The sequence below is a fragment of the Trichophyton benhamiae genome (genome assembly GCF_000151125.1).
Source record: "Trichophyton benhamiae CBS 112371 chromosome Unknown Abenha-F-W-01a06.fp72, whole genome shotgun sequence".
Lineage (NCBI taxonomy): Eukaryota > Fungi > Ascomycota > Eurotiomycetes > Onygenales > Arthrodermataceae > Trichophyton > Trichophyton benhamiae.
The window spans coordinates 124,921-144,418 of NW_003315105.1; the positions used below are offsets into that span (position 1 = coordinate 124,921).

General features: G+C 50.9%; 6 protein-coding genes across 6 annotated transcripts; 2 read left to right on the forward strand and 4 right to left on the reverse strand.

The window, feature by feature from the left end:
- Positions 1–375: 375 nt before the first annotated feature.
- Positions 376–2,830, reverse strand: ARB_07478 (uncharacterized protein; the record flags this gene model as incomplete). The annotated part of the gene is made up of 4 exons (XM_003014127.1): positions 376–1,091; positions 1,154–2,328; positions 2,393–2,517; positions 2,705–2,830. 4 exons carry the CDS (start codon positions 2,828–2,830, stop codon positions 376–378), a joined length of 2,142 nt encoding a protein of 713 aa, XP_003014173.1.
- Positions 2,831–7,847: 5,017 nt separating this feature from the next.
- On the reverse strand, positions 7,848–11,744 carry ARB_07479 (stress response transcription factor SrrA/Skn7, putative; the record flags this gene model as incomplete). Its single annotated transcript, XM_003014128.1, has 8 exons — positions 7,848–8,810; positions 8,905–9,975; positions 10,094–10,273; positions 10,383–10,929; positions 11,121–11,316; positions 11,416–11,534; positions 11,564–11,607; positions 11,688–11,744. 8 exons carry the CDS (start codon positions 11,742–11,744, stop codon positions 7,848–7,850), a joined length of 3,177 nt encoding a protein of 1,058 aa, XP_003014174.1.
- A 543-nt stretch (positions 11,745–12,287) lies between these two features.
- Positions 12,288–13,234, forward strand: ARB_07480 (uncharacterized protein; the record flags this gene model as incomplete). Its single annotated transcript, XM_003014129.1, has 4 exons — positions 12,288–12,690; positions 12,763–12,862; positions 12,921–13,132; positions 13,206–13,234. 4 exons carry the CDS (start codon positions 12,288–12,290, stop codon positions 13,232–13,234), a joined length of 744 nt encoding a protein of 247 aa, XP_003014175.1.
- A 551-nt stretch (positions 13,235–13,785) lies between these two features.
- On the forward strand, positions 13,786–15,423 carry ARB_07481 (NGG1 interacting factor Nif3, putative; the record flags this gene model as incomplete). Its single annotated transcript, XM_003014130.1, has 4 exons — positions 13,786–13,926; positions 14,119–14,279; positions 14,385–14,560; positions 14,729–15,423. 4 exons carry the CDS (start codon positions 13,786–13,788, stop codon positions 15,421–15,423), a joined length of 1,173 nt encoding a protein of 390 aa, XP_003014176.1.
- Positions 15,424–15,481: 58 nt separating this feature from the next.
- Positions 15,482–17,718, reverse strand: ARB_07482 (uncharacterized protein; the record flags this gene model as incomplete). Its single annotated transcript, XM_003014131.1, has 2 exons — positions 15,482–17,368; positions 17,431–17,718. The coding sequence occupies 2 exons, from the start codon at positions 17,716–17,718 to the stop codon at positions 15,482–15,484; spliced, it is 2,175 nt and encodes a 724-aa protein (XP_003014177.1).
- Positions 17,719–18,796: 1,078 nt separating this feature from the next.
- ARB_07483 (heat shock protein Awh11, putative) lies at positions 18,797–19,294 on the reverse strand (the record flags this gene model as incomplete). Its single annotated transcript, XM_003014132.1, has 4 exons — positions 18,797–18,845; positions 18,914–19,012; positions 19,082–19,172; positions 19,261–19,294. 4 exons carry the CDS (start codon positions 19,292–19,294, stop codon positions 18,797–18,799), a joined length of 273 nt encoding a protein of 90 aa, XP_003014178.1.
- Between the last annotated feature and the right edge of the window lie 204 nt (positions 19,295–19,498).

The following is a 19,498-nucleotide window of genomic DNA, read 5'->3' on the forward strand; positions in this document are numbered from 1 at the left end:
CTATTATTATATGTATATACGGCTGACTAGCGCCAGGCCACCACGAACGACATGAATCACTTTCCAGGCCGTTTTTGTTGGACGGGATGAAAGCTGTGGAGGCCTGAAACCGTATCCTTGTCCTTAGCTGAGAGTATGACACAACCTGATGCCCGTTTCCTGCCAGGCTGCGGTCTTCGAGATTCTGAGGTGGAAATAAAAAGCTTTTTTTTTTTTCTCTCTTAGTTAACTAACTATGACGAGCCGCAGAGCCGCATCAGGTTTACTCTTGTTGGCACGTTAAGTATGGAGCAGACAATATAACAAGTGGATGGAAGAATAAGATGGTCTGATTAATAGAGCTGCCTAGTTCATGTAAAGTTGGTAGAAGGAGGATTAAGACTCGCTTTCATCATCATCATCATCATCGTCATCCTCCTCCTCATCGTCATCGTCATCGTCATCGTCGTCATCGGATTCAGCTTCAAGCCAGTCTATAAATGGCTTGGTCTGTGTCCGGACGCTCTCCATCGCAGGCGTGGCCGTTGACCTCTCATCTTCCCACCACTGCGAGAAGGCTTCGGCGTCTACTATCTCCAGGTCATAAAGCTCCTTCGCCGTGAAAAGCAAGATGTTACCTCCCTTGTTCCGTTCCGTAAGGTCCTTCTGAAATAGCAGCAGCAAGTCTACCTGGTCTGGCTTGTCGTCGGTGTCATGATCGAAGACAATTCGCATGATTGTGTCCTTGTACTTTTTGAACAGCTCTCGAACGGAATCAGCTAGGCCGACGGTACCTGCCTCCGTGACGTGCTGGATATATTTCATAAACGCCATGACTACGGCACGACGGACTTGGTGTTCAGATGCATTGGCGCTCATGCGTAGGCCAACAAGCTCGAGCTGCACCACCTCAGCGCTAAGACCTTCTTTAAGTCCATCGAAGACGCTAGAGACGGCGTCGTGATGGAACTGGTCCCGTCCCTCATCGTCAGATGTCGTTGTGCTGACGCTGTCTGATCTTGAGCGGAAGCCAAAGTCGCCGTCCTCGGTCTTATCTGACGTGAGAGTCGATATCGACGCATCGGACAGCGAAAGCTCAGCCATATTGTACACTGTAGAGCAGGGTTAGTCGAATATGCGACTGATTGTGTATCCTCTAGGAGAATAAACTCACTTAGGCCAGGGATGAAGTCAATCTCTTCTTCATCCTCATCCTCTTCATAGACAAATTCGAAACCTTCACCATCCTTACCCACAAGTTTGGCATCATTCGGTACCTTCCGGTCAGGGTCTCTTTGGAATGTGGTAATGCTTTTGCTCTCAGGTATCGATATTCCACTCGAAATCTTGACGTTATATGACAGCAACGCACCAGGTTCAATTCGGCACTTGACTCCGATGACTGAACCGTTGGCCACAATAGCATGGCGTATCTCCGTTGCTTCGCCCACAACCACATCATCCCATATATACGCGCCGTCAAGGACAACATTGTTGCCGATCTTGCACCTCCGGCCGATGACGCTGTTGGTGATGACAGCCCCTTCTCCGATCGTTGTATCCTTACCGACGACAGTCCGGCTATGGATGGTTGCTGATCTAGCCAGGACAACACCTTGCTCCTGGTAGACGAAATTCCGCTTAAATGTATATGTATATCCAGGGAACAGGTTTGTATCTGGACACAGAGGGAAAGTCCATCGTGATATAACATCCCGACTAACAAGGTCGTATGCATGTAGATTCTGAACTCTAGTCGCATAGTGGTCCTTCAAAATGTGGGTGTGTATAGTCATTCCATTAAGTTCGTAGTCCTTCAACACGCCGTGGAGGAAATGGGTGCGCGGAGACTGATAGTCGAAACTATCTGCCCACAGACCCAGGACTTCAGGGGTACATATGTCGATACGGCAATCATACAGATCATTTCGAACATCAATCTCAGAATGAGCGTCAAGGAGTTCCGGGTCTATCTCGAGATTCGACGGCAGATCATATCCGTCGTGCGAATGGTACGGAAGCTCTTCGTAATGCAAACATCTATCCTTGGTAGGATCAATGACAAACAACGGCGCATCAGCACTCTTGCGGACCCTATTCGACTCCCCGACTTCTCGAAGTATCATGGTCATTATGGCATTTCGGTTTGTTTCTCGTCGAGCACGGTGCTCGATCAATGCCTGCTCGAGCGGGATATTCCCAATAACGTCGCCGTTAACTAGCAGAAAGTCGCCGTTCATTAGATGTTTCTCATGTAGATCGCGCATGACTTCTCCGAATGTAGTTGCTGCTGTCCTGATGAGCCGGACTTTTGTAAAAGGTGATATGTCTGATTTCCACTTCGAACCACTGCATAGATATATGTAAGTATATGGATGGTCCGCCAACTGAACGGGGGGTAGATGTGGCGTACTTGAGGTAAGTTTCTAGCATATCTGCATGTGCGCCAGCATAGAGCAGTACCTCCTCTATTCCGGCATTGGATAGGAATTCAAGGGTATAATCAATCAAGAGGGTATTGGCAATAGGGAGAAGACACTATTTCGTATCAAAAGTTTCCGTAAGCTTTGCGCCATTGAAAGGCAGTATACAGCCATGACGTACCCTTGGTTTCTCAAGTGTGAACGGTTCAAATCGCGTTTCAAATATATCAGTAACCACCTAAGGGGAATAGTTAGCTATCTGTTCACTTCCGTAAGAATATGTGGGATGATGTTCAACGTACCACCGCCTGGAATGGCTGCTGTCTCTCGTCTATCATGGGATCTCTGCGTCTAGGTGTGCCCTCTCCGCGCTTCTTATTGCCCTTCGGCGCTCCTCCCCCTCGCTGTTTTGATCCCTTCGGAGCCATGGTGTGGTAGTTATCGTTATCACAGGTGGTGGGGGAGTAGTCCCCTCGAACTGACTCACAGCGGGGACAAATCTGTATGCGGTTTTCAGGCGGATTAAGGCAATGTAGTGGTATAGAGGTAGTATTAGAGAACGACCGAGTACAGGCCGGTTAACTAGGAGAAATCAATGGCTTCTCGTGCACTGCTGGAGCTCTTTGCATGGAACGTCCCGTGAATAAACTGATCAACTACAAAGTTACAAGTCAATATTTTATGACTCCCGCGGCTTACGTAACTATAAATGCATCTTGCCCTAACCTTAACTCGGACTAGCGCATGTTCCTGCTTGTGCCCAAAAAGGGAAATCGGAAGAAAGTTAGTCCAAGAAATATGCTTATTAAGCAATAATGCACGTGATACGGTCAAAATAGTGTGACTAAGCAGATACATAGAGGTTAATGGAAGGAATGATGAGAGAATCAACTTAAGGATCTATAAGGATCTATGAGAGGCGCATTGTCTATTCACAATTGAGGTCTTTGATCATGAGATAAGCCAAAGGTACATGGGCCAAACCCAAACCCCGCAGGCAACCAAATTACAGACAGCCTCCTCTAGCCATGTTTGTGGCTCTTCCAGGTAAATATCCATGGTCCGCACCTTGGAGCATTCGTCTTTATCGTGTGGCTAATACATTTTTGTCGAAAGCAGCATTGGCTGTCGGTAATGCAGTCTTGTCCCGGTAGCGTACATCCTTTCCTCTTGAAGAGCCCATTGGGATCCGGTGAAGGTGCTGCTACAGCGATGGCGGAGAGGAGAAAGATGGCACCGAGTGTGTAGAGCTGCATGATAACGATGACGTCTGCCTGGACGTTGAGTGGAGTGATGTAAATTGTATAAGTTGTCGGAGGTTGTTGTGGAGATTTTTTTTATGGGGAAGATAGTGAGATGTTCTCTCGGGGATCGGCAGATGGGTTTGGTTTCAAGGTGGAAGGCGTTTGTGGAATGATGTCAGGGGGGCGTGGGTGCATCGAGGACCTTATATCCCGACATAAGACAGCGGCAGGAGGTGAGTGAGTGAAATAGCAAACGAAACAAACAAAGAGGCGATGATACAGCTTCTGCAAGTTGTATTTTTCTTTCATGTCTGGTAGTCATGTCACTATCTATCATGGATAGACAGTAGGTTTTTTCATGGAACATCCAGCGAAGACCGACGGCTGTTACCAGCATCTCAGATGAAAACATCGAGGTGCGAATAAGCGTAGCACGGCAATTCGTTGTTATAGAGAGCAATAACGAGGAGTTGTGGTGAATGTTTGTAAGGCCAGTCGCGGCGGGTACTAGCAGGCCCGTGTTGAACGAGTGTCCTCCGTACCGCGATCCAACCTTACATCTCGCATAACTGCGGAGCAGCAACTTCCTTCGTACCGAAGTTTCAAGACGATCATCTCCTCACCACCAGGGCAAACAGAAACAGCGACATTTCTTTGTCTTCCAAACATCCTCCTCCTCCTCAAACGACGCTCAATGGAGAAGCACCCACTGCACCGTCAGAAAACACATTGTATCAAGATATAAATACCTGCTTTGATGCCATGCTGATGGATCGAGGACGAGATATACCAATTCGCTCACCACCGACGATCGACGCCAGCCCTTTTAAAACTCTCACGCACATACCTTGATACCAGCGAAATTTCGCTCTCTCAATCAAAGCAGACAACGCCCACCATGCAGATCACCAAACTGCTCACCTTCCTCTCCCTCACTGCGGCCGTGCTCGCCAATCCAGCCAGCGAACTCAAGCGAGACGTGGACGTGCAGCAAGTCGACTGTCCCGAGGGAGTATGCTTCAATGACGCCTTTTACTGCGACTTCGAGGACCATAAGTGTCGTAGGAAAGGCGGCCCTGGGCCCTGTGGCTCCGGCGAATGTATCGAGAACAAGGACGCTCCTGCGCCTGCCGAGCCGGCTAAGCGTGAAGTCACCACGCCGGGTGACAACTGCTTCGACTGCAAGCTTGGCGTGGAGAAGTGCAAGTGGAGCCCGAAGAGGCGGCAGTATGAGTGTATGCCGAAGTATTCGTTGGGATTGCAAGGGAAGCGTGGTCCTGCCAGGTCGTGCGGTAGGAGGTTGGCTGACTGCGGGCGCAACGACAACTGCTGCTCTGGCCGGTGTATCAAGAACAATCGGTTCCAAGTCGGACATATGACTCTCGGCTCCTGCGATTAGACATGTTAACTAGTCGACTCAACTGATGTCTCGAGCGTTTATCAAACATTATTGTCGTTGTTTCGTTTGTTGTCCGTCCCTGAGATGTTCGATGGAAGGGAAAAGGCGTCCACTATCTCTTAGTCCCGTCCGGCCTATAGAGCCCACACGTGACGCATCTATAGCTCAGCCTTAACTAAGATTAACCTCCGCTAGCCAGTGTATTAGATAAGCTTAAGTCGACTCAAGATCCATCATCAAAACATCAAAATCCATGGCAAAAGACAGAACAACCGCTACCCTTCTCTTCCCGTCCGTTCAAGTTCAAAATAGGACAACAGACATATCGATCTAGAGCATCTCCCAATTATCCCACTACTTAGCTAGTCAGCTAACTACCTACCTACCTACCACTCCACCGCGTCCCGTCCCGTCCCCTTCATCTCCATCGCCAGCCGCCCATCCAGCCAGCCAGCCAGCCAGCCCATCGGACAGTCTCGATCTAGATCTCTGCTGAAAAGCGCCGCCCCCCCCCCCTAGTCCAGCCAGCTCTAGAACGCTCAAACAGCCCGCCCAAGCCAGGCCCGGCCCTTTTTAGCGACGCAAGTCTAGAACCCTCGATGTTTTTCGACCCTTTAAATAAAGTCAACGGCCGTGCATGGCCAGCAGGCAGGGCGCAGTTAGTTAAGCTAGGGCCGGCTGAGGCGACTCGAGTGATTGAATTATTTAACTGCGCGCACATACCGCACTTTAGTATGTAAGATGTACGGATACTGTAGCCTGGGCAGGCGCAGGCGCAGACAGGGGAGCTCTCTTATTTTACCTTTTTTTTTTTTCCTTTCGAGGCCTCGGACAGACTGACTCGCTGCCTGCCTGTCTGCCTGTCGATAGATGGGTAGGTATGTATGTATGTATGTCGAGGATGGACGGACGGATGGATGCAGAGGCTGCTGGCGACATGCAGGCAATATGCTGACTGACATATCACAGCCGGCCGATGCGATGATCTCGTCGCTCGCAGTAAGCAAATAAGCACGATGAGCAAAGTGGTAACTGAGCTGCTCTGTAGATATCTCGGAATGAACTCGGGAAAACTCATACCTCTCCTGTTGACCTGACCCATGCCGCATACACATACATACATGCAAACTCACATCCTCCATCACCTTTACCGCTGCCTGCATGCATGCATGCCAAACCCCGACTTCCAACCCAAGACCCGACCGACGCGTATCACAGGCAGACAGGCAGACAGGCAGGCAGATCCAAGAGCCCTGCAGGGACCGGGGATTGAGACACACGCAGCGACAGAGACAGAGGCAGAGAGACAGAGACAGAGACAGGCGGACAAGGGATGTTTGGAACCGAACTGGCTTGTGCAGCGAGTTAGTTTGATGCATGTATGTATGTGTGCATGCATGCATGCTGTGTACTTATGTGTATGCAACTGTCGTGTACCTCGAAGTACACTCGCATACATAGCATATCATGACTCTCTACCTACCCGGCCAGCCAGCCAGCCGTGCAGAAGGAGAGGGAAGCACTAAGAAGCATCCCTGCAGCAGCAGCGAGATACGAGTACGGGGAGGAAGCAAGGAGGTCAGAGTAGACAGCTGAGCATGCATGGGCCTTGTCCTGCCTGCACGGCCGGGCTCTGACTCGACGGACAGACATGCCTTGTTAGCCGGCCGGTGCGTATATCTCTGCATTTTATACGTCGAGGATGTAGAAGTGATGCGACGAAAGTAGGAGAATAGAAGTTGTTTGTTGTCATGTACAGCATAATAATATGGTTAAGATGACGAGTCAGCTAGGAACGAACATATCAGATGCATCCCCGACCTGGCCCGATGATCTCCCTGCAGCTAAGATGGCTCAGAGCAGTTCAGTTCAGTTCAGTTCAGTTTAGATAAAAGAAACCAAAATAGGTCAAGTCAAGCAGCATTTCCGCCCAGGTAAAATCCAACACACCAACCGCCCGCCCAACAATCCAACAACCCACCCAGCCAGCCTGATAGATAGATAGATAGATAGATAGATAGAAAATGAAATGAAATGGGAACGGGCTGTTCTTTTGTAAAAATGCGGGAAACAATTGAACAAGAATATACTCGAATGACACGGCGGACCAGACCAGACCAGACCAGAGCAGATCAGACACCAATTAAGTAGGTGTTGTATTCGTCTCATCTCGGACATGCCTTATGCAGTGCATTGCATTGCTGTGCTGTGCTGTGCTATTTGAGGCTGCAATAATTGATTCGCATATCGCCTGGTCTGGTGGAGGCGAGGCGGGATGGAGACGGGATGGCAAGGAGAGAAGCTGCAGCATCCATCGACATGCGGAGTGACGACGGCGGACGCGACTTATGGTCCAAGGTCAGGTAAGGTCAGGTATGTAGAGATAAGGTATAGATATTATGCATGAAACAAGGTAGAGTATTGGAAAGTAAACCATAGCCTAGCCCATGAGAGAGATGATGAGTGAGTGCTGATGTGCTGCTGGTGCCGCTGGAACGACGACGCAATCCGCCCGCCCACGCCAAAAATAAAAAAAAAAAAAAAAAAGGAAAGTAGAATAGAAGTACCCAACACCGTATATATGATAATGATGATGATGATGATGATGTGATAGGTTGCAAAAAGAAAACAGAGCAAAGCAAGCAGATAGCCAAACCGAACCGAGCCAAGTCCGACCGAACGGAAGCAAGCAAGCAAGTAATAGCGAAAGGGCGGCGCTTTTTGTTTTTCTTTTTTGGTGGGTAAGTAGATGGAAGCAGAGAAGAGAAAGAGAGGGAGAGAGAAAGAAAGAAGATAGAATTATTAAGCCATTCTGCTGGTTTGCATGGGATTTACCACTTGAGCACCGGGGCCGGGACCAGGCCCGGGACCAGGCCCAGAACCAGGGAAGATGCGTTGGCGCTTGTTATACGCGTTGACATTGAGGTCTATGCCAGCCATGTCTGAAGCTTGACGACGGTGCTTGATGTGGTTGTGCTGGGACTGGGTTGGGGTCTGAGAGGGAGGTTGTTGGTTCTGCGATTGGGGCTGTTGTTGTTGTTGCTGTTGTTGCTGTTGTTGGTACTGGAGGCCGTTGGTGTCGAAGGATTGGCCTGGTGCGGGGGTAAGGGGGGAGTTCTGCCATGTCTGCTGGCCCATGGTGGAAGGGGATTGGTTTGGGGATGATTCGTCTTTTACGGGCTGCTGGGAGGAAGGCGGGAGGCCTGAGACGGGCACGTTAACGGGGACATTGACGGGGACGGAGATGGAATTGGAGAGAGGGCTGGGACCGGGCCCTTGGTTGGAGTTTGTGGGTGTAGGTTGGCCCGGTGGTGGTTGCGGGGTGGGAGGGGCGTTTGATGATGCGGTGGGTTGTTGCTGTTGCTGTTGCTGTGACTGTTGTTGTTGTTGTTGCTGCTGCTGCTGCTGTTGTTGCGATGCGTCCATTGGGTTGACGTTTTTGAGGGAGACGAGGTGTTTTTCTAGCATGTTGAGGAGGGACTGGCGGGTGAATGGTTTTGGTAGGACGTCGTTCATTCCTGACTTCGTTAGTAGCAGATCTTCAAAAACGGATAGTAGTCGTCGAAGAGACGTACCGTGGTGGAAGTAGAGGTCTATGTCGCTGGACCGAATGTTGGAGGTCATTGCGATGATGGGGGTGGAGTCGAAGCGGCGGATGAGACTGCAGGCCGAGACGCCGTCGAGGTTTGGCATGATGATGTCCATTAATATGAGATCGTACTTGGACCCGCCCTGGATCTTGTTCACCGCCTCAAGCCCGTCGAGCTAGAAAACGTTAGCAAAATATCACTATATATATATATTATATATAAAGAGAGAGAGAGAGAGAGTAAATAAAAGTAAAGTAGAGAAAACGTACTGCGGTGTCTACGATGCAGGAGAAAGAGTATAGGAATTTTCCTCCGATCTGGCGACAGGTCTGGTCATCTTCGACGAGCAGGATGTGCGGACTCCGCGCCCAGCCTGGGTCCGGGTAGATGCTCTTTTTCCGGCCGTCGTTGCCGACCGGGTACTGCCGCCGTACGTCCGGGACGTCCATGTCCTTATTTGCAGAGGAGTTGGTGGGTAGCGGGTAAGGGATGTTGTTGACGTGCTCGCTGTACATGGGGTCTATGCCGTTGGTTGCGCCGACCGGGTAGACCACCTGCTCGAGCTCGCCGTTCATCTTGGGGTAAGAAGAGAGCGAGGCGGCCTGCTGCTGGGCTGCGGCGGCGGCGGCAGAGGTGGGCGGTGTCATCCCGACAACACCACCGACGACGTTGACCCCGTTGACCCCATTGACGGCCGCAGCGGCAGCAGCAGCGGCAGCGTTGGCTCGTTGCTGCTGGACTGCGGCTGCGGCTGCGGCGGCCTGCTGTTGCTGTTGTTGCTGATGCTGATGCTGCTGCTGCTGCTGGGGGTCGAGGGGTGGGGTGGCGGCGACTATCCCCTCGAGGGCGGAGAAGTTGAACTGGTTCTCTGCGGTCATCTCGTTGAGCAGCTTGGTGGCGTGCTGCAAGGGGGAGGCAGCCGGGTTCTCGTCTATGCCGGCGACCTGCGACGGGCTGAGATCGGTGGGCTGGGACTGGAAGGAGAGGCTGGCAGCAGCGGCGGCGGCGCGGGAGTCTCTCTTCTGGCGGGCGTCGAGGGAGTGGAGGTAAGTGAGGATGCAGTGGACGACCTGGTCGTGGCCGAGGACGGACTTCTGGACGCGGCGGACTTCCTGGAGGACCATCTGGTGTTCGATGCTGGTCTGGGAGATGCGCTCGGTGAGGTGCTGGAGCTGCTGCTGCTGGGCGAGGAGCTGCGAGTTGAGCAGGTCGAGCTGCTGTGTGGGGATGGAGTCTTCGTTGGCGGGCGCCTGCTTGCGCGGCGCCGGCGCCTTTCTGCGGATGTTGTCGAGCGAGTCCTTGTTGTCGGCCTTGAACTCGGGGTGTTTAAACTCCCACGCCTGTACACTTTGTAAGAAATTGTCCACTTAAATAGTAATATATGGTCGACGTACACTGGGGCCGTAGGGCGACTGGCCGGTCTCTTCGTTGTTCTGGCGCACTTTGTGGAAGTCGTACTTGTTGAGCTGGCGCACGAAGCTGGCGAAGTTGCTGTGCTTGAAGTGCTTCGGCAGGATGGACTTTGTGAATTTCTCGCACTACAGGGTTATTAGAGCTGGATAAGCAGTATAAGAAGCAAAGAGAGAGACGGACCTCCAGGACGACGAAGCTGTCTCTGTCGTCTCCCCATCTGACGATCTGCGCATAGGACGGGTCTTCGAGCATCCTGCTGGGCAGTCAGTATTAAGTCGAGGCAAAAAGGCGAGGCAGGGTCTGGTCCGGTCTGCAGGCCGACGGAGGGACTCACTTGTAGAGCTTCCTGACCTATGCGCGAGTCAGTCACCATCAGCAGAAGAAAGAGAAGAGAGAGAGAGAGAAGACTTACAAAGTCGCTCGAGTTGCCGGCCGAGCCGCTGGGCGGAGGGTTGTCCATGGCGAGTTGCAGCCAGCAGCAGAGCGTAGAGAGTAGACGATAGAGAGCAGAGAGTAAAGAGAAGAAGAAGAAGTGAAGAGATGGAGGGAGGGAGGAGGGAGAAGAGGCTGTCGCTGTCTGGCCGGCGGGCGAGGGCAAGGATGCAGGCGAGAAGCAGCAAAAAGTAAAGAAAGGAAGAAGAAGAAGAAGCAAGCAAGCAAGCCAGGCCGGGAAGAAGAAGAAGAAGACGAAGAAGAAGAAGAGAAGAAGAGAGGACGAGACGAGTCGAGTCTCCAAGGGGCGTCGCGAGGGGAGGCCGGCCAAGGTCAGTCCATGGAAGAGAGACTGAGAGGGAGACTCCGAGAGACTGACGGTCGGGGATGGACAGGAAGGTCGGCGACGGTCGGTGATGTCGAAAGGGAGGAAGAACTTAAGAGCAAGCCTTAAGAGCAGGACTTAAGAGCAAGACTTATCAAGAGAGAGAGAGAGAGACTAGAGACTAAGAGACTAAGAGACTAGAGAGTGGCCAACGCTGGCTAGCTCGTCGGGCTGGCTGGCTGGCTGGTCGAGTTAACTGGCCGGGCGTGGTTCAACCTTGTCGGAGGGGCGGATGGGACAGACAGACAGACAGACAGACAGAGATAGACAGAGAGATAGAGACAGAGATTAGAGATAGACAGATAGAAGAAGAGACACAATAATAATAGACGAAGAGGAAGAGATCGAGAGAGACGAGAATACGAGGATGTTTTTGCCTTTTTCTCCTCAAGGACTTCGATGTCCGGCCTGGCCTGTCTCTGCCCCTTGGCTGACAACTTAACAGCGACAACTACAGAGCAGTTAAAAGATAAAGATACCTAGTTAAGATAATAATGGGATTAATATTGGCAGTCCATGGCTATAGCTACCTCTGGCTACTCGCGAGTACTTCTTCTTCTTCCTCTTCCCTTTCTATCTACTTGCTGTGAAAACTCTTCCTGGCCTTCTCCACCGGCTAGCTGACCTCCCCCTAGTTCATCCCCTAGCGAGCCATCCTCTGCTTGCTCTCTAACTTGTCGGCGAAGTCTTCAAGTCACCGCTTCTTCTTCTTCTTCTTCTCTCTCTTCTTCTTCTTCTTAGTCTACTCTTTACTGCTATCTTCTGCTATCTTCTGTCTTGCCACCGCTAGGCTGCCCACTAACTAGTTAAAAAGGACCCGACCCTCTTACTCCTCTTAGCCATCTTATCCTCTTTTCCAGTCCACTTTACTCTGTCCATCCTCTTAAGGTCCCCTTCTTAGCCATCTTGTCCTTTTCTTGTCCTTCTTCTTAGTCTTCTTAGTCTTCTTAGGCTTCAATAGATCTTAAAAGGGGTCATGTGATGGACGTTAGATAGTTGATGGAAGATAGTGAAGAGAAGGGATTAGAGAGAGACAGTAGACCCGCATCGATTGCATCTAGTACGACGGCTTGAGATCTTGACCAGCGAACCAAAAGGGCATTGTCAAACACTTCTACCCGTCCTCGATCTTTAGCTACAAAACTCGCCTTTATTATCCCGCAGTGTTCCTGTTCCTTGGTGACGATAGATAACTACCCCACAGACACATACTTACTTAGTCTAGACAACCAGGCCAGCAGTTGATATAGTTATATTTATTTATTCGCAAGCAGAGCTCTACAAGTGAAAGACCAGTTAAGCAGCAACAGAGTAACAAGTAACAGTAACAATCGCAGCCAGAGCGCATCTCATCTCGACTTCCAACTTCATCCTCTGCTACTATGCCTTGTCCCTTGTCCCTGTCTGTCCGACTGCTTGGCGATGCCTCCACCGGCCCAGCCTCGTTCGTCTCTTTTGTCAACTTCAACTACAACCAGCATGAAACATCAACATAACAACATAACATCGACAGCAACGTCGGTCCACATCAATTGGCATCAGCAGCAACCTCAATTCATCCCAAGACACCACGCAGGTAGCCCTGTAGCCATAGCCATAGCCATGTTCAGACTCCCCTTCTCCCGGGCTTCGGCTTCGGCCTCTCTCTCTGTCTCTGTCTCTGTCTCCCGCGCATTTCACTCCTCCCGCCCGCTCGCCGTCAGCCAGGGCGACAGCATCCCCAACCTCGACGTCCTGACTGAGAACTCGCCTGGAAACAAGGTCAACCTCGCCGCCGAGCTGGCCTCGGGCAAGGGCGTCATCGTCGGCACTCCCGGCGCCTTCAGTAATCTATTCTCTATTTTTACTCTCTATTTACTCTCTACTTGTCTGTATACTGACTAACGATCTCCTGCAGCACCAGGATGCTCTCTCTCGCATGTACCAGGCTTCCTCAACCACCCCAAGCTCAAAGACGCAGGCAAGGTCTTCGTCGTCTCGGTCAACGACGCTTTCGTGTGAGTCCTTACGCCCCTAGCTACTTAAGTCTATACATTGGTTGCTGACCTTCCCTAGAACCAAGGCGTGGGGTGAATCGCTTGACCCGCACAAGAAGAGCGGCGTTCGCTTCCTCGCCGACGCCTCAGGCGAGTTCAACAGGCAGATGGACCTGCTCTTCAGCTCGGCCAAGGTCTTCGGCAACGACAGGAGCAAGAGGTACGCCCTGGTCGTCGAGGACGGCAAAGTAGTCAAGGCCTTTGTCGAGCCTGACAACACCAGCGTTGATGGTAAGTCATCTCTCCTACATTCCCACCCACATGCATGCATGCATGCATACTGACTGATTTGCTTGCTTTATAGTCTCCCGGGCTGAAAAGGTGCTGGGATAGATGGATAAACTAAACAGTAGATAAGAACCTTCTCATTCTCATGTATGATAGTTATTCTTTACTTTATCGTGACATGTTCCAGCATGCAACGTGCTTCCCCCACCTCTAATCATCGTGAATACTCGCGCTACTGCTTCGTCTTCTCCCATTGCTCGGGCGTATAGCATTTGGGCGTCCAGGCGTGGATGGCTGCTATCTCCGCCTTGAGCGCAGAGTTGACCAGACGGTGCCGCGCGAGCGTCGTCTTGCTCTCGAACTGCGGGGATACTATTATCGCCTGGAACGCTTGGCCGCAACCGCCTGCACATACACACACCACCCATTAGCCATGCGATGCACATATTTTATATAAGCTGAGGGTTGGGGAAGAATTACCTGATAGATCCTCGACTTCTACATGCTGTGCGTCAAGCTTGTTTGTAAGAATGGACTTGATGGAGTCGGGCGTTACGGCCGGTGAAGACTGCGGCTCGTTAGGCGCCGGTTGGGCCATGGTAGAGTATGAATAAGCTGGGCCGAAGAGGGCTGGAGTGGTTCTTCTCGGGGTTGTGATGACGGTTGGCCGGCGGAAGGCTGGAAGTATGCGGGAGGCGAGGCGGGAGGACATAAGTGGTGAAGAAGAGAAGGAAGAAATAAGGAGGAAGAAGAAGAAGAAGAAAGAGAAGAAAGAGAGAGGATGGCGGAAGAGAGGAGTAAGTAAGTGAGATGCGATCAAGGTAAATGCGGATGAAAGAGAGAGAAAAAAAAGTGACGCTGCGCATTAGTAATGGATGGGAGTGCGCTTGCATCTAGCCGCCGCTTAGGTTAGCCGCGATGTGGGGAACTTTTGCCGCCCCACCTTAAGTAGTTTGTGTTGTTTTACTGCGGACTCGGACTCCATGAAGGTCTCATCAACATCCATCGTCGTCGCTGCTAGTCATCGTTCATTCGCCCCAATTTACTCAGTTTCACAGCCAATGCTTGCTACGTCTCTCAGAAACGCGTCCAGGATGGCTACCGTTTGCTCCCCCTTCTCCAAGGCCGTCGTCAGGTGCATGCAGAAGTTGTAAGGAACACTTTCACTGGTTACGACGAGATCTAGCTAACCTTGGCCTGCTATAGGTACCCGGAATCTCTTGCTGATAAGAGCTTCGATAACACTGGCTGTTAGTTCTCTGACTCCTACTTATTATGCCCACTTGCTAACACCAGCTCTCGAAGTACTCCTCGAAGCACCGCTGAACAAACACCGCCGGCTCAAAAACTCCGTCCTCCTGGCCGTCGACCTCACAAAGGCCGTGGCCGATGAAGCCATCGCCAGAGGTGACTCCATCATCATTGCATACCGTATGTTTAACCCATTGACCGAAACGTCATGGTCCAATTAACTAATGTGTGCCGAAAAAGACCCAATCATATTCCGAGGACTCAAGTGCCTTACCCTCGCCAACTCACAACAACAATCGCTCCTTAGACTCGCCCAGGAAGGGATAAGCGTTTACTCGCCGCATACAGCCGTCGATGCCACCCCAGGTGCAATGGCAGACTGGCTGTGTCAGTGTGCTGTGCCATCTTCCGTCCAACCCCGTCCCTCAACCGAGACGATGTATCCTTCTCCCGACCCCCCAGCAGACCCGGAATTCCAAGATGCCGGCATGGGAAGGAAAATCACTTTCGAACAGCCTCTACCCTTGAACGACATAATAGACTCTATTGCAAAGTCTGCTTTTCCTCAGTCTAATGTTATTGGCACCGACACAGAACATACCGTGGGGTTCTCTATAGCTATACCCCAGGGATCTTCAGTGTCAGATATCATTATTTCTTCAGTTGCAGCTTGTCCGGGCTCGGGGTCGTCGATACTCATGAAAAACGGAACTCCAGTGGCTGACTTGCTGCTCACCGGCGAGTTAAGTCATCATGAAGCTCTGGCTGCGATAGAAGCTGGTTCGGTGGTGATCACTCTCTCCCACTCAAATTCCGAACGGGGGTTTTTACAGGGGCACATGCGTTCGAACTTGCATGAACGTTTGGCCCGGGAATGGAGGGAAGCACGTACCAACAATGATTTGGGGAGGAGTGACAGCGATGAATCAGAAGTACAAGTGTTGAAGCAGATCTTTGCCGATGACAGTGTATGTATTGATGTTAGTCAGTCAGATAGAGACCCATACCAGGTAGTCTGCTGGCAGAACGGGAGGGAGGCGTGATCTCATTTTCGCTTTCGTTGGTAATGTAATATAGAACTCTATTTACTTCCCATCTATCTTAACTCAAAAGGACTCTAATCTCTCCCGTTGTACGCGGGAACAGTGCTCTCAAACTCCACTCCTGTTCCTCCTCTTCATCCCTTTCTTCACCAGCATCTTTATCTGTATCTCCAACGCTTGCCTTCGCCTCATCAGCACCAACAATCATCCCCTCGATAAACTCAAAGTCGCTCGCAAACGCCTCCACTGCCTCCTCCGTTACCCCTTTCACCAGTCCAGCACTGTTCACCCGTTTGAGGTTGTCAGTTGCATCAACTAGCGCTGCAGGTAGGAAGTCATCTAGCTGCTGGCTCACAGCCGATAATGCAGCCGGCTGGAACTCAGGCAATTTGGCAACGGTTTCTAGTTTGTTCTTGCTGCTGTTGTTGTCCGACTCGCTACGGGCGTTATATCCCTCAAGAGCACGAAGTAGGGTATCCAATCCTGACTTCTCCAGTAAGAAATCGTGCTGGAACTTATGCAGCTCGGCCCGTAGATTGGCGAGGGTATTTGATAAGCTGCCCAGATGAGTCGAGGATGCAAATTCATACGCCGACACCGCTGTACGCGCAGCAAGAATACAGTTAGTCTCAAATATTGTTCGAGAAAAGCTGTCCTTGAGTAGATTGGTGGATTTCCTAGTTAGGTCCAGCATCGGATCAAGCGTTGAGCGAAGGATAGGCGTGAACTCGTTTCCTTCCTCCCCTTCACCAAACGACTTGTTAAGAACCGCATGGCTGAAGGACGAGTCGTACGCTTTCATCAACTGTTCGAGACTCTCGATGCATTCAGTAAAGTACTCCGGTGGGCTCAGGTCGTCTGGCGGTAGTAAGCCAGCGGAATCATTCGAAGCAGCCTTCACCCGATCCCGAACCAGGCTTTCAAAGTGCTCCATTGCGAAGCGCTCCAGCGACGAAAGCGTATCAACTAGCGCCGAATCGGCCCCTACAAGCTTGCTGAATGTCGTTTCATAGAACGCAAGTAGATTAGCCACCTTGTATATAGTAACTATATCATCGTGGCCCTGAACAACTAGTTCAACTCTTTGCTGCAGCGAACGAGCAACGCCGCTTAGGTCTCGGGTGATTAGCTCCCGTAGCGCCTTCTGGCCATCAAATACGGGTTCGCCCTCTTCCCCGCGAGACCACGGCTCACTCTTGATACCTGCCTCCATCCCCTTGGCGAGGTCATCTGCGTCCGAAACAAAGAGTGCCTCCAGTGCTTCTCGCTCAGAGACAGTAGCGGAATGCACCCACGCAAGCATATCGCTCACGTACCGGAGTGGATCGTGCGCAGAAAACTCAATTGGCTTGGTATTTGCATCTGCCCCCTCGCCGGACAGAGCTATTGTAAGAGCGTGATGGAATGCATCGGACAGAATATATTCTCGAGCCTCGGCGAAGAAGTCGAGACAGCTATGGAACAGACTCGGTCTCTCAGCAAGGACTCTGATTCCTTTTCTGATCGTTCCTCCAATCTGTGGGTCTTCCAGGTTCAGTGATTTGAACTCCTTCTGAATCCATTTATATAGCTTGAGGAACGCAGAGTTGAGGTTCTTGGAGCTTTGCTCCATAATCTCCAGCCCTAGCTTTTGGTTTTCACTGCCCAGCAGCACCTCGCAATCCTTGTGTATTTGCTTTGTCCGGCCGAGGATGCTGAAAAATCTGTCATCCACGGGCTCTGACAGGGAGGTCAAAACTTGCACGTCTTCCTCGGGAAGGATGAAGTGTTTGTTGAAGGCATTAAGTAGGGCCTGTTTCGTCTCCGCTTCTTCTTTCTTAGCCGTTAAGGTAGACGCTTCTTCAAGCACCGGTCCAGTCTCCTTGTGAGCCACTGACAACCGCTCCCGCATATCCTGACATATCGTATTGAGGTTGGCTATTACATCGCCGATTCGAGAGAGTTGCTACGTACAAAGACATTCCGTTAGTCTAGCTTCTCACCCCAAGTCATAAAAAAGGCACCCACCTCAGCAACCCTGCCGAAATCCTGTATTATCTTGCCATTGGAATCAATAACTTCCTTCTGGACGTCAAGTCGAAGGGTTCTCCTGGTCTCCGCGGTATTTTGGATCCCCCTACTGTCCAATGTCTCCAGCGCATCTCTGAATTCCGAGTCCGCATAGGATGCAGCTAGAGCGGAGTTGAGTCGATTGGCCAGTGCCGCCTGTCGCGGAGCTACATTCGCACCGGCAGGAGGTGGCGAGGACATCCCATTTGGAGATGAGCCGGCTCCGCCCGAACGAAGAGCAGCCATCCTGGTAGCCAGCTTATCTATATCTCAACCAACTCGCATCTCGGGTGTTATTCTCTGGTTGGCCTGGCGGGCAGCGGGTGGGTGGTCCGGGCGTTCCATACTCGAAGCGTGCACGGCCCTTCATTTTTCCGCGGTTAATTTCGTATTACATAATCATGTCCCTCGGAAGGCGCAGGCGGAAGACTTTTCAAAAGCGCTCCCATATTTGCTTTTTGCCAGAGAGCAACATCCAACAACCAGCACCGACCAACCCGGGTTGGCACATCCTGGCACCAAGAGGGCATATATAATGTTATTTTTAGGTTAACAATGTAGCCGGGATCCTTCCAAGGCAGCGAGCAGGATTTCTAACTTTAGCATATACGACGTACCACAAAAAGAGTTCGGGAAAAGGTGGTCCGACGAATAGATTACTCAACGCTACAGAGCATACTTTACAAGAGTCCTGGAAAAGGATAATGGCCTCAGTATTGCAACAGCCATGCTGTTATTTCAATCAAAGGGGCGAAATTGATACCCCTTATCCAATGTCTTGCTGAGAGCATTGACAGACTAGCAAGATACCATACCATATCAGGACGGATGAAAATGCGGCTGCTTGAGATCTCAACTAAACTCTGAACTAAATCTCATGAGCTTCCTGGATATGTGATGCACAGCATGTGAAGTTTTTCGTCACCGCTCCCCACTCTCTGAACCTCTCGATGACCCAGAATCATGAGACCCGTGGCCCGCGAGATGTTATCCCAGGGGTTGTTCCCAGTTTTTCGAGCTTTCTTTGGAGGCCAGCTGTTGGCTCACCACAACTCCGGGCTCAACGTTGAACGGAATTGAACCCCTCTTCTAGGAACGTTTTTACGCTTTTAGGAAGTCAGATCAGAATGTATTATTAGTAAAAACGGTGAGTGATAGTTGAACAGAAAATATCATAAGTGCATTAAAGTATATTCATCATGAACTAATTGGTGGTATTTAAATATATATAGAGAATGGAAGCTATATGTGTTCAGCCTTCATATCACTATGCCAATAAGAACAAGCCCGGGAACTCATGCGCGATAGTTGTTGGCCCTCCACTTTACTCGGGCTTGGTGTCCATTCCAAGGGCGCTCTTGACCTTGTCGCCACTATAAAAATAGCTATTAGCAATGCCCGGGAGGTTTTAATCGAGCAGGGGAAGCAATTCACTACTTACATGGCTTGGGCAGCTCCGCCACTCTGGTTGTCGCTGGCACGCTGGCCCTTGTCGAAGATTTGCTGGGCAGTACCCTTCTGGTCATCAGGCTGGATGCCACTGTGAAATATGTCAGTTCAATATATCGCTGAGAAAGGTAGGATGGAATGCGGGAATCATAGGTCATACCGAGCAACGCGGTCCTTGGTGTCAGTGAAGGCCTCGCCAATCTTATCCTGCTGGGACTTGGTGCTGTCAGGAGTCAACTCCTCCTTGGCCTCTGTTCAAGCAAGTTAGAATTGAGGGAATACTTTTTTAGAGTATCAAAGAGGGGTGTAAAAAGGGGGGGAAGGGGAAAAAGCGCATACTGGTAAGGAAATCTTTGCGTCCAGCGTCAGCCATTGTGAATGATTGTTATAGAAGAAGTGTTCTTCGGGGGATTTGAAAAGAGTATTGAGATTGGAATTGATTGGATTGTCCGTCTTGTTGTGTGATGATGATGGGAAACAAAAGTAGCCCATTTCAGGGACATCGTCGGCCTTTATATAGCCATCCCCTCAGGGCCAGATTGAGTTAAGAACCTTGGGATGACGTCGTCATCCGTAT